Below are 15,502 nucleotides of genomic sequence, written 5' to 3'. Positions count from 1 at the left end.
GACAGAGGACCAGAGGGTGAGAGAGGGCCAGAAGGTCAGAGAGGGTCAGAGAAGGTCAGATACATTTGAAGTCAGCTCTCTTTTCTTCCCTCATCTGATGACAGATGTCAGGTGGAATGTAGAGAGAGAGAGAGAGAGCGTGCTAACTGTGGTAAATGAAAGGGTGGCAGGTGTGAAGGGGAGAGGGGAGAGGGGAAGAGAAGGGGGAGACAGAAGTGAGGAGACAGATGGGGGGAAGAGTTGAGGTTGTGACTGGTGGGGGAACAGGGGAGAGCTGTGCAGGGAGAGGGGGGAAATGTTGAAGAGCAGGGGGGAAACAGACAGGGGAAGGAGTCAGGGGGTGAGGAACAGAGGGGAGACAAAGGTTGTGCCTGGTGGATGGAGAACACAGTGCACAGTATTGGGATCTGGGGACACAGCTGTGTTCCTTCAATCCAGTACTATTATGTCCTTGTCCTGTCCTCCCTCTCTGTGACACCACTCACTAATTTCTAATCTATCTATCCATCCGCCTGTATGTCTGATCAACACCCTTTATGTTGTTGTTCCACTGGCTGACTGCTTTCATCAAACGCTAGAGTACAACTGTGAAGCTGAACATTATTGCACAACAATATCATTATCTGTTAGTGAAAGACAGATTCTGTTTTTTTTCTTTCTCGTCTCATTCATACTTTCGTCTAGCCTCTTATGTGTCCTTGATCATTTCAAAACCAATGGTTCTCTTGTTCCATTGAAGTTAATCTGAGAGGTCTTCCGAGTGAAGAACACATGCTGTTCCCAGAAGAGCGCTCTCTCTCTCTCTCTCTCTCCCTCTCTCCCTCCCTCTCTCCCTCCCTCCCTCCCTCTCTCTCTCTTAATTACATTTAAGGGGCTACTTTTGGCATGGGAAACATGTTTACATTGCCAAAGCAAGTGAAATAGATAATAAACAAAAGTGAAATAAACAATACAAATTAACAGTAAACATTACACAAAAACATTCCAAAAGAATAAAGACATTTCAAATGTCACAGTGTTGCAACGATCTGCAAATAGTTACAGTACAAAATAGAAAAAAAATAACATAAATATGGGTTTTATTTACAATGGTGTTTGTTTTTCAATGGTTGCCCTTTTCTTGTGGAAACAGGTCACATATCTTGCTGCTGTTGTCTCCCTCCCTCCCTCCCTCTCCTAGTGAACCTCGGCCAAAAGACCCTGGCTAGTACCCACTGTATCCTACGCTGCTCAGGTGTTGACAGAGAAGTGTGGGTTGGCGGGTCCAGGGCCCCATCAGTAGGCAGCAGGCTCAGAGTGTTAGAACGATCCCCCTCTGATGCCCTGCCAGAGACACAACTATCCAATACAGTCGACAGAAAGGGTGGTGAAGCCCCTCTTTCTCTCTCCCTTCCTCTCTTCTGCCAGCACGGTCTCTCTTTCTCTCCCTTCCTCTCTTCAGCCAGCACGGTCTCTCTTTCTCTCCCTTCCTCTCTTCTACCAGCACGGTCTCTCTTTCTCTCCCTTCCTCTCTTCTACCAGCACGGTCTCTCTTTCTCTCCCTTCCTCTCTTCTACCCGCACGGTCTCTCTTTCTCTCCCTTCCTCTCTTCTACCGGCACAGTCTCTCTTTCTCTCCCTTCCTCTCTTCTACCGGCACGGTCTCTCTTTCTCTCACTTCCTCTCTTCTACCGGCACGGTCTCTCTTTCTCTCCCTTCCTCTCTTCTACCGGCACGGTCTCTCTTTCTCTCCCTTCCTCTCTTCTACCGGCACGGTCTCTCTTTCTCTCCCTTCCTCTCTTCTACCGGCACGGTCTCTCTTTCTCTCCCTTCCTCTCTTCTACCAGCACGGTCTCTCTTTCTCTCCCTTCCTCTCTTCTACCAGCACGGTCTCTCTTTCTCTCCCTTCCTCTCTTCTACCAGCACTGTCTCTCTTTCTCTCCCTTCCTCTCTTCTGCCAGCACGGTCTCTCTTTCTCTCCCTTCCTCTCTTCTACCAGCACGGTCTCTCTTTCTCTCCCTTCCTCTCTTCTACCAGCACGGTCTCTCTTTCTCTCCCTTCCTCTCTTCTACCGGCACGGTCTCTCTTTCTCTCCCTTCCTCTCTTCTACCGGCACGGTCTCTCTTTCTCTCCCTTCCTCTCTTCTACCAGCACGGTCGCTCTTTCTCTCCCTTCCTCTCTTCTACCAGCACGGTCTCTCTTTCTCTCCCTTCCTCTCTTCTACCGGCACGGTCTCTCTTTCTCTCCCTTCCTCTCTTCTACCGGTACGGTCTCTCTTTCTCTCCCTTCCTCTCTTCTACCAGCACGGTCGCTCTTTCTCTCCCTTCCTCTCTTCTACCAGCACGGTCTCTCTTTCTCTCCCTTCCTCTCTTCTACCGGCACGGTCTCTCTTTCTCTCCCTTCCTCTCTTCTACCGGCACGGTCTCTCTTTCTCTCCCTTCCTCTCTTCTACAGGCACGGTCTCTCTTTCTCTCCCTTCCTCTCTTCTACCAGCACGGTCTCTCTTTCTCTCCCTTCCTCTCTTCTGCCGGCACGGTCTCTCTTTCTCTCCCTTCCACTCTTCTACCGGCACGGCCTCTCTTTCTCTCCCTTCCTCTCTTCTACCAGCACGGTCTCTCTTTCTCTCCCTTCCTCTCTTCTGCCGGCACGGTCTCTCTTTCTCTCCCTTCCGCTCTTCTACCGGCACGGCCTCTCTTTCTCTCCCTTCCTCTCTTCTACCGGCACGGTCTCTCTTTCTCTCCCTTCCTCTCTTCTACCAGCACGGTCTCTCTTTCTCTCCCTTCCTCTCTTCTACCAGCACGGTCTCTCTTTCTCTCCCTTCCTCTCTTCTACCGGCACGGTCTCTCTTTCTCTCCCTTCCTCTCTTACCGGCACGGTCTCTCTTTCTCTCCCTTCCTCTCTTCTACCAGCACGGTCTCTCTTTCTCTCCCTTCCTCTCTTCTACCAGCACGGTCTCTCTTTCTCTCCCTTCCTCTCTTCTACCGGCACGGTCTCTCTTTCTCTCCCTTCCTCTCTTCTACCAGCACGGTCTCTTTCTCTCCCTTCCTCTCTTCTACCGGCACGGTCTCTCTTTCTCTCCCTTCCTCTCTTCTACCGGCACGGTCTCTCTTTCTCTCCCTTCCTCTCTTCTGCCAGCACGGTCTCTCTTTCTCTCTCCCTTCCTCTCTTCTACCGGCACAGTCTCTCTTTCTCTCTCCCTTCCTCTCTTCTACCGGCACGGTCTCTCTTTCTCTCCTTTCCTCTCTTCTACCGGCACGGTCTCTCTTTCTCTCCCTTACTCTCTTCTACTGGCACGGTCTCTCTTTCTCTCCTTTCCTCTCTTCTACCGGCACGGTCTCTCTTTCTCTCCCTTCCTCTCTTCTACAGGCACGGTCTCTCTTTCTCTCCCTTCCTCTCTACTACCAGCACGGTCTCTCTTTCTCTCCCTTCCTCTCTTCTACCGGCACAGTCTCTCTTTCTCTCCCTTCCTCTCTTCTACCGGCACGGTCTCTCTTTCTCTCCCTTCCTCTCTTCTACCGGCACAGTCTCTCTTTCTCTCTCTCTCCCTGCGCTCCAACCTCAACAGTCAGCGTTTCCACCACAACCATCCTACTGAAATACTCTACAGGTCATACCATAATTACCCACTAGACTTCTCTCTCCACAAAGCCTAGCTAACCAACAGGCTACAGACAGGCAGCTTATTCTTTCTCCTGTTGTGTCACCACCCAAAGAAACCCTCCTCCTCCTCCTCTCCTCCCCTCCCCTCTTTATGAGATACTTATCTTCACTAAACTATAGTATGTTTGCATTTATCTTATCAATAGGATTACGCTAGCTATAAGAAAGTAAACTGTCCGATCATTTAACAAAACAAATTTGTTTTGAAGATGAGACACCCACACACACACACACACACCCACACCCACACCCACACACACACACACCCACACACACACCCCCACACACACACACACACACACACACACACACACACACGCTACAGTATGTACATTCCATCTGTTGCCAAGCTGAGCTTATTGTAATCATTCTCAGCGGGAGGAAGATAAGACACTTGGACACGTCCCTGTTCAGAGAGAATTCCTCAATTACATGCCATTATTCTGTTTCAATGATAGGGATGCCAATAGGATCGTTCTAATGCTCAACAGATGTTCCAGACAGTACCATGGCACCACTAACACACAGCAGCCTGGCTACACAACAAGGAAGATAGTGGGTATTTTCTACCATGGCACCACTAACACACAGCAGCCTGGCTACACAACCAGAAAGATAGTGGGTATTTTCTACCATGGCACCACTAACACACAGCAACCTGGCTACACAACAAGGAAGATAGTGGGTATTTTCTACCATGGCACCACTAACACACAGCAGCCTGGCTACACAACAAGGAAGATAGTGGGTATTTTCTACCATGGCACCACTAACACACAGCAGCCTGGCTACACAACAAGGAAGATAGTGGGTATTTTCTACCATGGCACCACTAACACACAGCAACCTGTCTACACAACAAGGAAGATAGTGGGTATTTTCTACCATGGCACCACTAACACACAGCAACCTGGCTACACAACAAGGAAGATAGTGGGTGTTTTCTACCATGGCACCACTAACACACAGCAGCCTGGCTACACAACAAGGAAGATAGTGGGTGTTTTCTACCATTGCACCACTAACACACAGCAGCCTGGCTACACAACAAGGAAGATAGTGGGTGTTTTCTACCATTGCACCACTAACACACAGCAACCTGGCTACACAACAAGGAAGATAGTGGGTGTTTTCTACCATTGCACCACTAACACACAGCAACCTGGCTACACAACCAGAAAGATAGTGGGTATTTTCTACCATGGCACCACTAACACACAGCAACCTGGCTACACAACCAGAAAGATAGTGGGTATTTTCTACCATGGCACCACTAACACACAGCAACCTGGCTACACAACAAGGAAGATAGTGGGTATTTTCTACCATGGCACCACTAACACACAGCAACCTGGCTACACAACAAGGAAGATAGTGGGTGTTTTCTACCATTGCACCACTAACACACAGCAGCCTGGCTACACAACAAGGAAGATAGTGGGTATTTTCTACCATGGCACCACTAACACACAGCAACCTGGCTACACAACAAGGAAGATAGTGGGTGTTTTCTACCATGGCACCACTAACACACAGCAACCTGGCTACACAATAAGGAAGATAGTGGGTGTTTTCTACCATTGCACCACTAACACACAGCAACCTGGCTACACAACAAGGAAGATAGTGGGTGTTTTCTACCATTGCACCACTAACACACAGCAACCTGTCTACACAACAAGGAAGATAGTGGGTATTTTCTACTTGTTGTTTGAACTCAACTCTATGAAGCACATGCTAAATTATGCAGTTGTGCTTTCTAATGTTTCAGGGCACCAAACATGCCCTTAACAGGATGTTCAGGAATGATCTTCAATAGGAACGGTACTACACACAAATGCTAAACTACAGGACACTATTGGGTCAGTGAAAAAGAAGCACCATTCCTGATGAGCCATCACAGTCTCCACACCAGACCTCCATTCCATGCAGTATTTGAGGTGTAAACTAATGGAAACAGCCATTAAGAACAGAGCACCAGAACATCTGAATAAGCTAGCTAACAGGAATGTCTGTTGAAAAGCCAAACAAACCTTGAGTCTGCTCTAAACTAGTCCCAGATACAGTTACTGCAGTCACTACTGTCTTTCTCAGGCTCAATGGAGTGAGGTTTCCACTTATCCAGTCATACAGACACACTTATCTTCACTAAATTATAGTATGTTTGCATTTATCTTATCAATAGGATTACGCTAGCTATAAGAAAGTAACGAAACAAATTTGTTGTGAAGATGAGACACACATACACACACGCACACACGCACACACACGCACACACACACACCAACAGCTCTCAAGCAGGCAGAGCAGAGGAGGCCTGAAGAGACCTCAATACAAACAGGACCCTGTGCCAATGCAGCAGAGTCAGCTGATAAGATTGTGTAGCTGTCATCCTCAGCAATAACAAATGGGCCCAGCCCATCGTCTTGGAGAGGGGTCTGCCCTGCTCTCACACCAAGCAGCTGTACAGTCATTAAACACACACCAAGCAGCTGTACACGCATCAATTAAACCATCTCCAGAAACATGGCTGTTAATATCAGTGTGGTCTGTTAACATCAGTGTAGCCTAACATCAGTGTGGTCTGTTAACATCAGTGTGGTCTGTTAATATCAGTGTGGTCTGTTAATATCAGTGTGGTCTGTTATTATCAGTGTGGTCTGTTAACATCAGTGTGGTCTGTTAATATCAGTGTAGTCTAACATCAGTGTGGTCTGTTAATATCAGTGTGGTCTGTTAACATCAGTGTGGTCTGTTAACATCAGTGTGGTCTGTTAATATCAGTGTGGTCTGTTAATATCAGTGTGGTCTGTTATTATCAGTGTGGTCTGTTAACATCAGTGTAGTCTAACATCAGTGTGGTCTGTTAATATCAGTGTGGTCTGTTAATATCAGTGTGGTCTGTTAACATCAGTGTGGTCTGTTAACATCAGTGTGGTCTGTTAATATCAGTGTGGTCTGTTAATATCAGTGTGGTCTGTTAATATCAGTGTGGTCTGTTAATATCAGTGTGGTCTGTTAATATCAGTGTGGTCTGTTAATATCAGTGTGGTCTGTTATTATCAGTGTGGTCTGTTAATATCAGTGTGGTCTGTTAACATCAGTGTAGTCTAACATCAGTGTGGTCTGTTAATATCAGTGTGGTCTGTTAATATCAGTGTGGTCTGTTAATATCAGTGTGGTCTGTTAATATCAGTGTGGTCTAACATTAGTGTGGTCTGTTAATATCAGTGTGGTCTGTTAATATCAGTGTGGTCTGTTATTATCAGTGTGGTCTGTTAATATCAGTGTGGTCTGTTAATATCAGTGTGGTCTGTTACTATCAGTGTAGTCTGTTAATATCAGTGTGGTCTGTTAACATCAGTGTGGTCTAACATCAGTGTGGTCTGTTAATATCAGTGTGGTCTGTTAATATCAGTGTGGTCTGTTAACATCAGTGTGGTCTGTTAATATCAGTGTGGTCTGTTAATATCAGTGTGGTCTGTTAATATCAGTGTAGTCTAACATCAGTGTGGTCTGTTAATATCAGTGTGGTCTGTTAATATCAGTGTGGTCTGTTAATATCAGTGTGGTCTGTTAATATCAGTGTGGTCTGTTAACATCAGTGTGGTCTGTTAATATCAGTGTGGTCTGTTAATATCAGTGTGGTCTGTTAATATCAGTGTGGTCTGTTAACATCAGTGTGGTCTGTTAATATCAGTGTGGTCTGTTAATATCAGTGTGGTCTAACATCAGTGTGGTCTGTTAATATCAGTGTGGTCTGTTACTATCAGTGTAGTCTGTTAATATCAGTGTAGTCTGTTAATATCAGTGTGGTCTGTTAACATCAGTGTGGTCTGTTAATATCAGTGTGGTCTGTTAATATCAGTGTGGTCTGTTAATATCAGTGTGGTCTAACATCAGTGTGGTCTGTTAATATCAGTGTGGTCTGTTAATATCAGTGTGGTCTGTTAATATCAGTGTGGTCTGTTAACATCAGTGTGGTCTGTTCATATCAGTGTGGTCTGTTAATATCAGTGTGGTCTGTTAATATCAGTGTGGTCTGTTAATATCAGTGTGGTCTGTTAATATCAGTGTGGTCTGTTAATATCAGTGTGGTCTGTTAATATCAGTGTGGTCTGTTAACATCAGTGTGGTCTGTTCATATCAGTGTGGTCTGTTAATATCAGTGTGGTCTGTTAATATCAGTGTGGTCTGTTAATATCAGTGTAGTCTAACATCAGTGTGGTCTGTTAATATCAGTGTGGTCTGTTAACATCAGTGTGGTCTGTTAATATCAGTGTGGTCTGTTAATATCAGTGTGGTCTGTTAACATCAGTGTGGTCTGTTAATATCAGTGTGGTCTGTTAATATCAGTGTGGTCTGTTAATATCAGTGTAGTCTAACATCAGTGTGGTCTGTTAATATCAGTGTGGTCTGTTAATATCAGTGTGGTCTGTTAATATCAGTGTGGTCTAACATCAGTGTGGTCTGTTAACATCAGTGTGGTCTGTTAATATCAGTGTGGTCTGTTAATATCAGTGTGGTCTGTTAATATCAGTGTGGTCTGTTAATATCAGTGTGGTCTGTTACTATCAGTGTAGTCTGTTAATATCAGTGTAGTCTGTTAATATCAGTGTGGTCTGTTAACATCAGTGTAGCCTAACATCAGTGTGGTCTGTTAATATCAGTGTGGTCTGTTACTATCAGTGTAGTCTGTTAATATCAGTGTAGTCTGTTAATATCAGTGTGGTCTGTTAATATCAGTGTGGTCTGTTAATATCAGTGTGGTCTGTTAATATCAGTGTGGTCTGTTAATATCCGTGTGGTCTGTTAACATCAGTGTGGTCTGTTAATATCAGTGTGGTCTGTTACTATCAGTGTAGTCTGTTAATATCAGTGTAGTCTGTTAATATCAGTGTGGTCTGTTAACATCAGTGTAGCCTAACATCAGTGTAGTCTGTTAATATCAGTGTGGTCTGTTAATATCCGTGTGGTCTGTTAACATCAGTGTGGTCTAACATCAGTGTGGTCTCCTTAGGAATGCCCATATGCCCCTATTCATGTCACTCACCTTCCTATCATTGGGCTCAACGTTTTCACCATCCAAATCTCCCTGCAAAACAAATGAAACAGAGATCTTGTTATTGGTCCAGATAAGTTTTCAGCGTGTCTACTCAATGTGACTCGTCATGACAGATTTGACTGCGTTCAACGACGTACATTAAAACTTCTACTAATCATATACAGTCAAATTGGCAGTTAACTTTATTATATAGTCAGCACTCAGCAGTGGAATTGACTCCTATCTCTCATATGTCATTAAACAGATGTATGTGTGGTGTCCACGGGGGGTTGGGAATACCATAAGTCAAAAAATACAAATAAAGATGTAAAGATTTATTTTATTGTAAACACAATTAAGCAGATTGCAATGAGTACTCACATCATGTAGTGGATAGGCATCTGTGTAGACTCCACTCCCTAGCAGGCTGGTGAACCCTAGAGACAGAGACACCAGGAAGTGGTACCGCGTTTAATCCAAATGAAATACCTACTAATTCTGCTGGTCTTTAGTTACTGCATTAACTAATGGCTGGTACCAGCAGTGCTAGTGTCAACCCAGAGGAACCGTTTTTAAAAGTCTAATGGCCAATTTGAGAATCTGAGTTCAGGCTAAGGGACTATTCATGTGTTACTGTACCATTTCACACAAACAAGCACACATTTTACAGGCATATACTGTAGGTTATAAAATAGACACATACACACACAAATACAGACACAATCCAACACACACTCTGCATAACGTTCCACATTCTTGTGCAGGACACCTACTGCATGTAGTGCGTAAGGCTCGAGCTGCACAGAAGGGAAAAGTCCTCCTAGACATTGAGTATATAAAACAAAGCAGACTCTTACTTACCCATACTATACTTAGCCTTTGTGCATTTTGTACGTTTCAATACTTCAAAAACCTGATAAGATAAGAAGGGAAGAACCAATCGTACATACAGAATAGGGCATTCCTCAAATCAAATCAAATTCTATTGGTCACATACACGTGATTAGCAGATGTTATTGATCACATACACGTGATTAGCAGATGTTATTGGTCACATACACGTGATTAGCAGATGTTATTGCAGCTGTAGCGAAATGCTTGTGCTTCTAGCTCCGACAGTGCAGTAATATCTAACAAGTAATATTTAACAAATTACACCTATACCTAATACACACAAATCTACAATAAACACATTCCTGATATGGTTCTCATGAATAAACTGAGATGATCTACTGTAATTAATGGTCTCAATGGTCTCAGACTCCAGTCCCCAGTCTACAGTCCTGGAGGATCTGGACGACACAATGACACTTACTATTGAAGCTCTTGTTTTACTATCAAAGAAGGAGTCTCTGTCTGATAAATCAAACCTGTTATGAAGAAACACACACACACACACACAGATACACGGAGAGAGAGAGAGAGGAAGAGAGAGAGAGAGAGAGAGAGAGAGAGAGAGAGAGAGAGAGAGAGAGAGAGAGAAAGGGAGAGAGAAAGAGAGAAAGAGAGAGAGAAAGAGAGAGAGAAAGGGAGAGAGAAAGAGAGAAAGAGAGAGAGAGAGAGAGAGAGAGAGAGAGAGAGAGAAAGAGAGAAAGAGAGAGAGAGAGAGAAAGAGAGAGAGACAGAGAGAAAGAGAGAGAGAAAGATAGAGAGAAAGAGAGCGAGAGAGAGAGAAAGAGAGAGAGAAAGAGAGAGAGATAGAAAGAGAAAGAGAGAGAGACGGTATAATTAACTGGATACATAAGGGCAGGTTGTTTTTGCAGCCATCTACCCACATTATAAACAGACACTCTTTGTTAGTGAAGCATCAGCATACAATAAACACTTTCCTGCTTAACACACAGAGGTGTAATGAAACCCATCATAGAGAGGATGTCAGTGGTTAGGCAGCCCGGACAAAGCCTGGTCCCAGATCAGTTCCTGATGTCTTGCCATCTCCAATGGTCTCTGTCAAGTGGTGTGGAATTGGCAGCACAAACAGATCTGGGACAAAAGGCTAACCCGCCCAGAGACCAGAGGGCCTAAAGGTCCTTAAATGTCTTACAGACCTGTCATAGATAACCCATGGGGGATTGTTATGGTAAGCATAGTTACAGCAGACCAGATTAATAGATAGCAGGGTTGGAATAGCATAGCTTCCAGTGTTAGGGCAATAGCTCAGAATAGACGGCCATCCAATCTCCACACCAAATAAACGAACAAAACGAACTGTGGCAGAAATAACCCTGTTTATAGCTCATGCCCTTACAGATACTTTCGTGTGCTGTTTGAGTAAGATTCAAAGCTGATAGGCCCTTTCTTTTATAACATTAAACACAACATCAAGATGATTTGACTTCTGCTTCTGGGCTCGATCATGCAGTGTGAGCTGGTATGTAAGTCTTTAAGGGAAACTTTACACACGATTACGGGTTCAAGTTCGGCCCTCTGTATTTTCAAGGAAAGGTTTAACATCCCCTAAACTGTTGCACAGTTATTATTGATAGTCTGTTGTTGTACAAGCCATCAGACCTTCAGACCTTCAGCTACTGTTCTGTTCTGTTGTCAATGGGTGTCAACGGGCATGCCACATAATATACCGTACACCACTACAGTAGTCAATTAGATTATGTGCATTGAATTCCCGTAAACTAAGATGGATAGGAGCAGGAATGGAATTTCAGAGAACAGTTTTGTATATGTGATTGGAAGACATACTGTATATAGGGATGCATATAATCCTTCAGAACAACATATAGGCCTTCAGCTATTTTGGGCTTATGCCACAGGAACAGGCATATGCCACCACATGCCATATCACATGCCATATCATATATCACTAGACATTTATAATACCAGTCAAAGGTTTGGACACACCTACTCATTCAAGGGTTTTTCTTTATTTTTTACTACGTTCTACATTATAGAATAATAGTGAAGACATCAAAACTATGAAAGAACACATATGGAATCATGTAGTAACCAAAAAAGTGTTAAACAAATCCCAAATATATTTAATGTTTATAGATTCTTCAAAGTAGCCACCCTTTGCCTTGATGACAGCTTTGCACACTCTTGGCATTCTCTCAACCAGCTTCATGAGGTAGTCACCTGGAATGCATTTCAATTAACAGGAGTGCCTTGTTAAAAGTTCATTTGTGGAATTTCTTTCCTCCTTAATGCGTTTGAACCAATCAGTTGTGTTGTGACAAGGTAGGTGTGGTATACAGAAGACAGCCCTATTTGGTGAAAGACCAAGTTCATATTATGGCAAGAACAGCTCAAATAAGCAAAGAGAAATGACAGTCCACCATTACTTTAAGACATGAAGGTTAGTCAAGGACTTTGAACGTTTCTTCAAGTGCAGTCGCAAAAACCATCAAGCACTATGATGAAACTGGCTCTCATGAGGACCACCACAGGAAATGAAGACCCAGAGTTACCTCTGCTGTAGAGGATAGGTTCATTAGAGTTAACTGCACCTCAGATTGCAGCCCAAATAAATGCTTCACAGAGTTCAAGTAACAGACACATCTCAACATCAACTGTTCAGAGGAGACAGCATGAATCAGGCCTTCATGGTTGTATTGCTACAAAGAAACCACGACTAAAGCACACCAATAAGAAGAAAAGACTTGCTTGGGCAAAGAAACACGAGCAACGGACGTTAGACCAGCAGAAATCTGAACTTTGGTCTGATGAGTCCAAATTTGAGATTATTGGTTCAAACCGCTGTGTCTTTGTGAGACGCGGAGTAGGTGAACAGATGATCTCTGCATGTGTGGTTGCCACCGTGAGCATGGAGGAGGAGGTGTGATGGTGTGGGGGTGCTTTGCTGATGATACTGTCTGTGATTTATTTAGAATTCAAGGCACACTTAACCAGCATGGCTACGACAGCATTATGCAGCGATGCCCTTAGTGGGACTATCAATTGTTTATCAACAGGACAATGACCCAACACACCCGTAAGCGCTATTTGACCAAGAAAGAGAGTTATGGAGTGCTGCATCGGATGACCTGGCCACCATAATCACCCAACCTCAACCCAATTGAGATGGTTTGGGATGACTTGGACCGCAGAGTGAAGGAAAAGCAGCCAACAAGTGCTCAGCATATGTGGGAACTCCATCAACACTGCTGGAAAAGCATTCCAGGTGAAGCTGTTTGAGAGAATGTCAAGAGTTTGCAAAGCTGTCATCAAGGCAAAGGGTGGCTATTTTGAAGAATCTAAAATCTAAAATCTATTTTGATTTGTTTAACACTTTTTTGGTTACTACATGATTCTATATATGTTAATTCATAGTTTTGATGTCTTCACTATTATTCTACAATGTAGAATATAGTAAAAATAAAGAAAAAGCCTTGAATGAGTAGGTGTGTCCAAATGTTTTACTGGTATTGTACAATAAAAGTGCATTAAATGTCCTTGAAACCAAGATGGTTTGGAGAAGGAATTGAAGTCAATATGTTAAGGTACATTTATACAGTCTATGCAGTCCTGTATACCCTATATTATCATAAGACATAAAGTATATACTCACAAGTGTTGTTTTTCCCTGGAGAACATGTAGGAGAGATGCTTAACATTGTGTGTCCTGTTATCCTCCACGTTGGGATAGAGAGGTTCTGTCACTTTGTTTACCAATGTGTTGATCTTCGCCCCAACACCCGTACTCTGCTTCATTTCATATACCTACAATATAAAGATATACCTTCAGTTTATAGAACTACAATATCTAGATATACCTTCAGTTTATAGAACTACAATATCTAGATATACCTTCAGTTTATAGAACTACAATATAAAGATATACCTTCAGTTTATAGAACTACAATATCTAGATATATCTTCAGTTTATATAACTACAATATAAAGATATACCTTCAGTTTATAGAACTACAATATCTAGATATACCTTCAGTTTATAGAACTACAATATCTAGATATACCTTCAGTTTATAGAACTACAATATAAATATATACCTTCAGTTTATAGAACTACAATATCTAGATATACCTTCAGTTTATAGAACTACAATATCTAGATATACCTTCAGTTTATAGAACTACAATATCTAGATATACCTTCAGTTTATAGAACTACAATATCTAGATATACCTTCAGTTTATAGAACTACAATATCTAGATATACCTTCAGTTTATAGAACTACAATATAAAGATATACCTTCAGTTTATAGAACTACAATATCTAGATATATCTTCAGTTTATATAACTACAATATAAAGATATACCTTCAGTTTATAGAACTACAATATCTAGATATACCTTCAGTTTATAGAACTACAATATCTAGATATACCTTCAGTTTATAGAACTACAATATAAAGATATACCTTCAGTTTATAGAACTACAATATCTAGATATACCTTCAGTTTATAGAACTACAATATCTAGATATACCTTCAGTTTATAGAACTACAATATCTAGATATACCTTCAGTTTATAGAACTACAATATCTAGATATACCTTCAGTTTATAGAACTACAATATCATCCTGACCGGTTGCATCACTGCCTGGTACGGCAATTTCTCGGCCTCCGTAATGCACTACAGAGGGTAGTGCGTAAGACCCAGTACATCACTATGGCTAAGCTGCCTGCCATCCAGGATCTCTACACCAGGCGGTGTCAGAGGAAGGCCCTACAAATTGTCAAAGACCACAGCCACCCCAGTCATAGGCTGTTCTCTCTACTACCGCATGGCAAGCGGTACCGGAAGGCTTCTCAACAGTTTTTACCCCCAATCCATAAGACTCCTGAACAGGTAATCAAATGGCTACCTGGACTATTTTCATTGTGTGCCTCCCCCCTCTTTTACGCTGCTGCTATTCTCTGTTCATCATATATGCGCAGTCACGTTAACTATACATTCATGTACATATGTACATACTACCTCAATTGGCCCGACCAACCAGTGCTTCCGCACATTGGCTAACCAGGCTATCTGCATTGTATCCCGCCACCCACAACCCGCCAACCCCTCTTTTACTCTACTGCTACTCTCTGTTCATCATATATGCATAGTCACTTTAACCATATCTACATGTACATACTACCTCAATCAGCCTGACTAATCGATGCCTGTATGTAGCCTCACTACTTTTATAGCCTCGCTACTGTTATTTTTCACTGTTATTTTACTGTTGTTTTAATTTCTTTACTTACCTATTGTTCACCTAATACCTTTTTTTGCACTATTGGTTTGAGCCTGTAAATAAGCATTTCACTGTAAGGTCTACCTACACCTGTTGTATTCGGCGCACGTGACAAATAAACTTTGATTTGATTTGAATCCACTCATTTGAAGGGGTGTCCAAAACCTTTTGTATATATAGTGTACCTACAATATATAGATATACATTCAGGTCTACTACATGATTCCATACGTGTTATAGATGTTTGTGCCCAGGAGGTTAACCAGGGCACAAACAGGTCAGAGAGAATGAGAATGGCTGAAAACGTGTCTGTGTCTGAAAACGTGTCTGTGTCTGAAAACGTCACTAGCTGTCAAAACCTTGATTCCTCTGTCCTTGTTTCCTCTGTCCTTGCTTCCTCTGTCCTTGCTTCCTTTGTCCTTGTTTCCTCTGGTTCTCACCTCCCTCTCAAAGCTCATTGGAGAAGCTTGTAACCGTTACATATCATTCAACAGTTAACTTACTTTTTTCGTGGGCATCTTGAGCTTCATAAACTCTGCCTCTCGACAGAGCACATGCCATGGAGCATGAATCTTCACAAAGCCCACACCTGGAGTTTTAGTCTGAAATAAACAAAAAAACAATTCATTTCATGAAATAAACTTCATTTTTTTAACA

The 15,502-nt window shown here is 42.7% G+C and overlaps 1 protein-coding gene across 4 annotated transcripts in view; it reads right to left on the bottom strand.

Moving 5' to 3' along the window:
• LOC110499936 (anoctamin-1) overlaps positions 1–15,502 on the bottom strand; it is a 105,036-nt gene that overhangs the window by 41,077 nt on the left and 48,457 nt on the right. For all 4 annotated transcript variants that reach the window (XM_090212660.1, XM_090212668.1, XM_036959178.2 and 1 more), the window contains 6 exons: positions 15,349–15,447; positions 13,205–13,356; positions 9,998–10,052; positions 9,544–9,595; positions 9,064–9,119; positions 8,692–8,733 (listed from right to left, as the gene is read on the bottom strand). In XM_090212660.1, coding sequence (XP_090068786.1) covers positions 8,692–8,733; positions 9,064–9,119; positions 9,544–9,595; positions 9,998–10,052; positions 13,205–13,356; positions 15,349–15,447 — 456 coding nt within the window. The remainder of the gene's footprint in view (positions 1–8,691; positions 8,734–9,063; positions 9,120–9,543; positions 9,596–9,997; positions 10,053–13,204; positions 13,357–15,348; positions 15,448–15,502) is intronic.

This window comes from Oncorhynchus mykiss, chromosome 2 (genome assembly GCF_057628025.1).
Source record: "Oncorhynchus mykiss isolate SJ-2025 chromosome 2, ASM5762802v1, whole genome shotgun sequence".
Taxonomy (NCBI): Eukaryota; Metazoa; Chordata; class Actinopteri; order Salmoniformes; family Salmonidae; genus Oncorhynchus; species Oncorhynchus mykiss.
The sequence above is the reverse complement of the archived record's forward strand: the minus strand, read 5'-3'. Positions and strand labels throughout refer to the sequence as shown.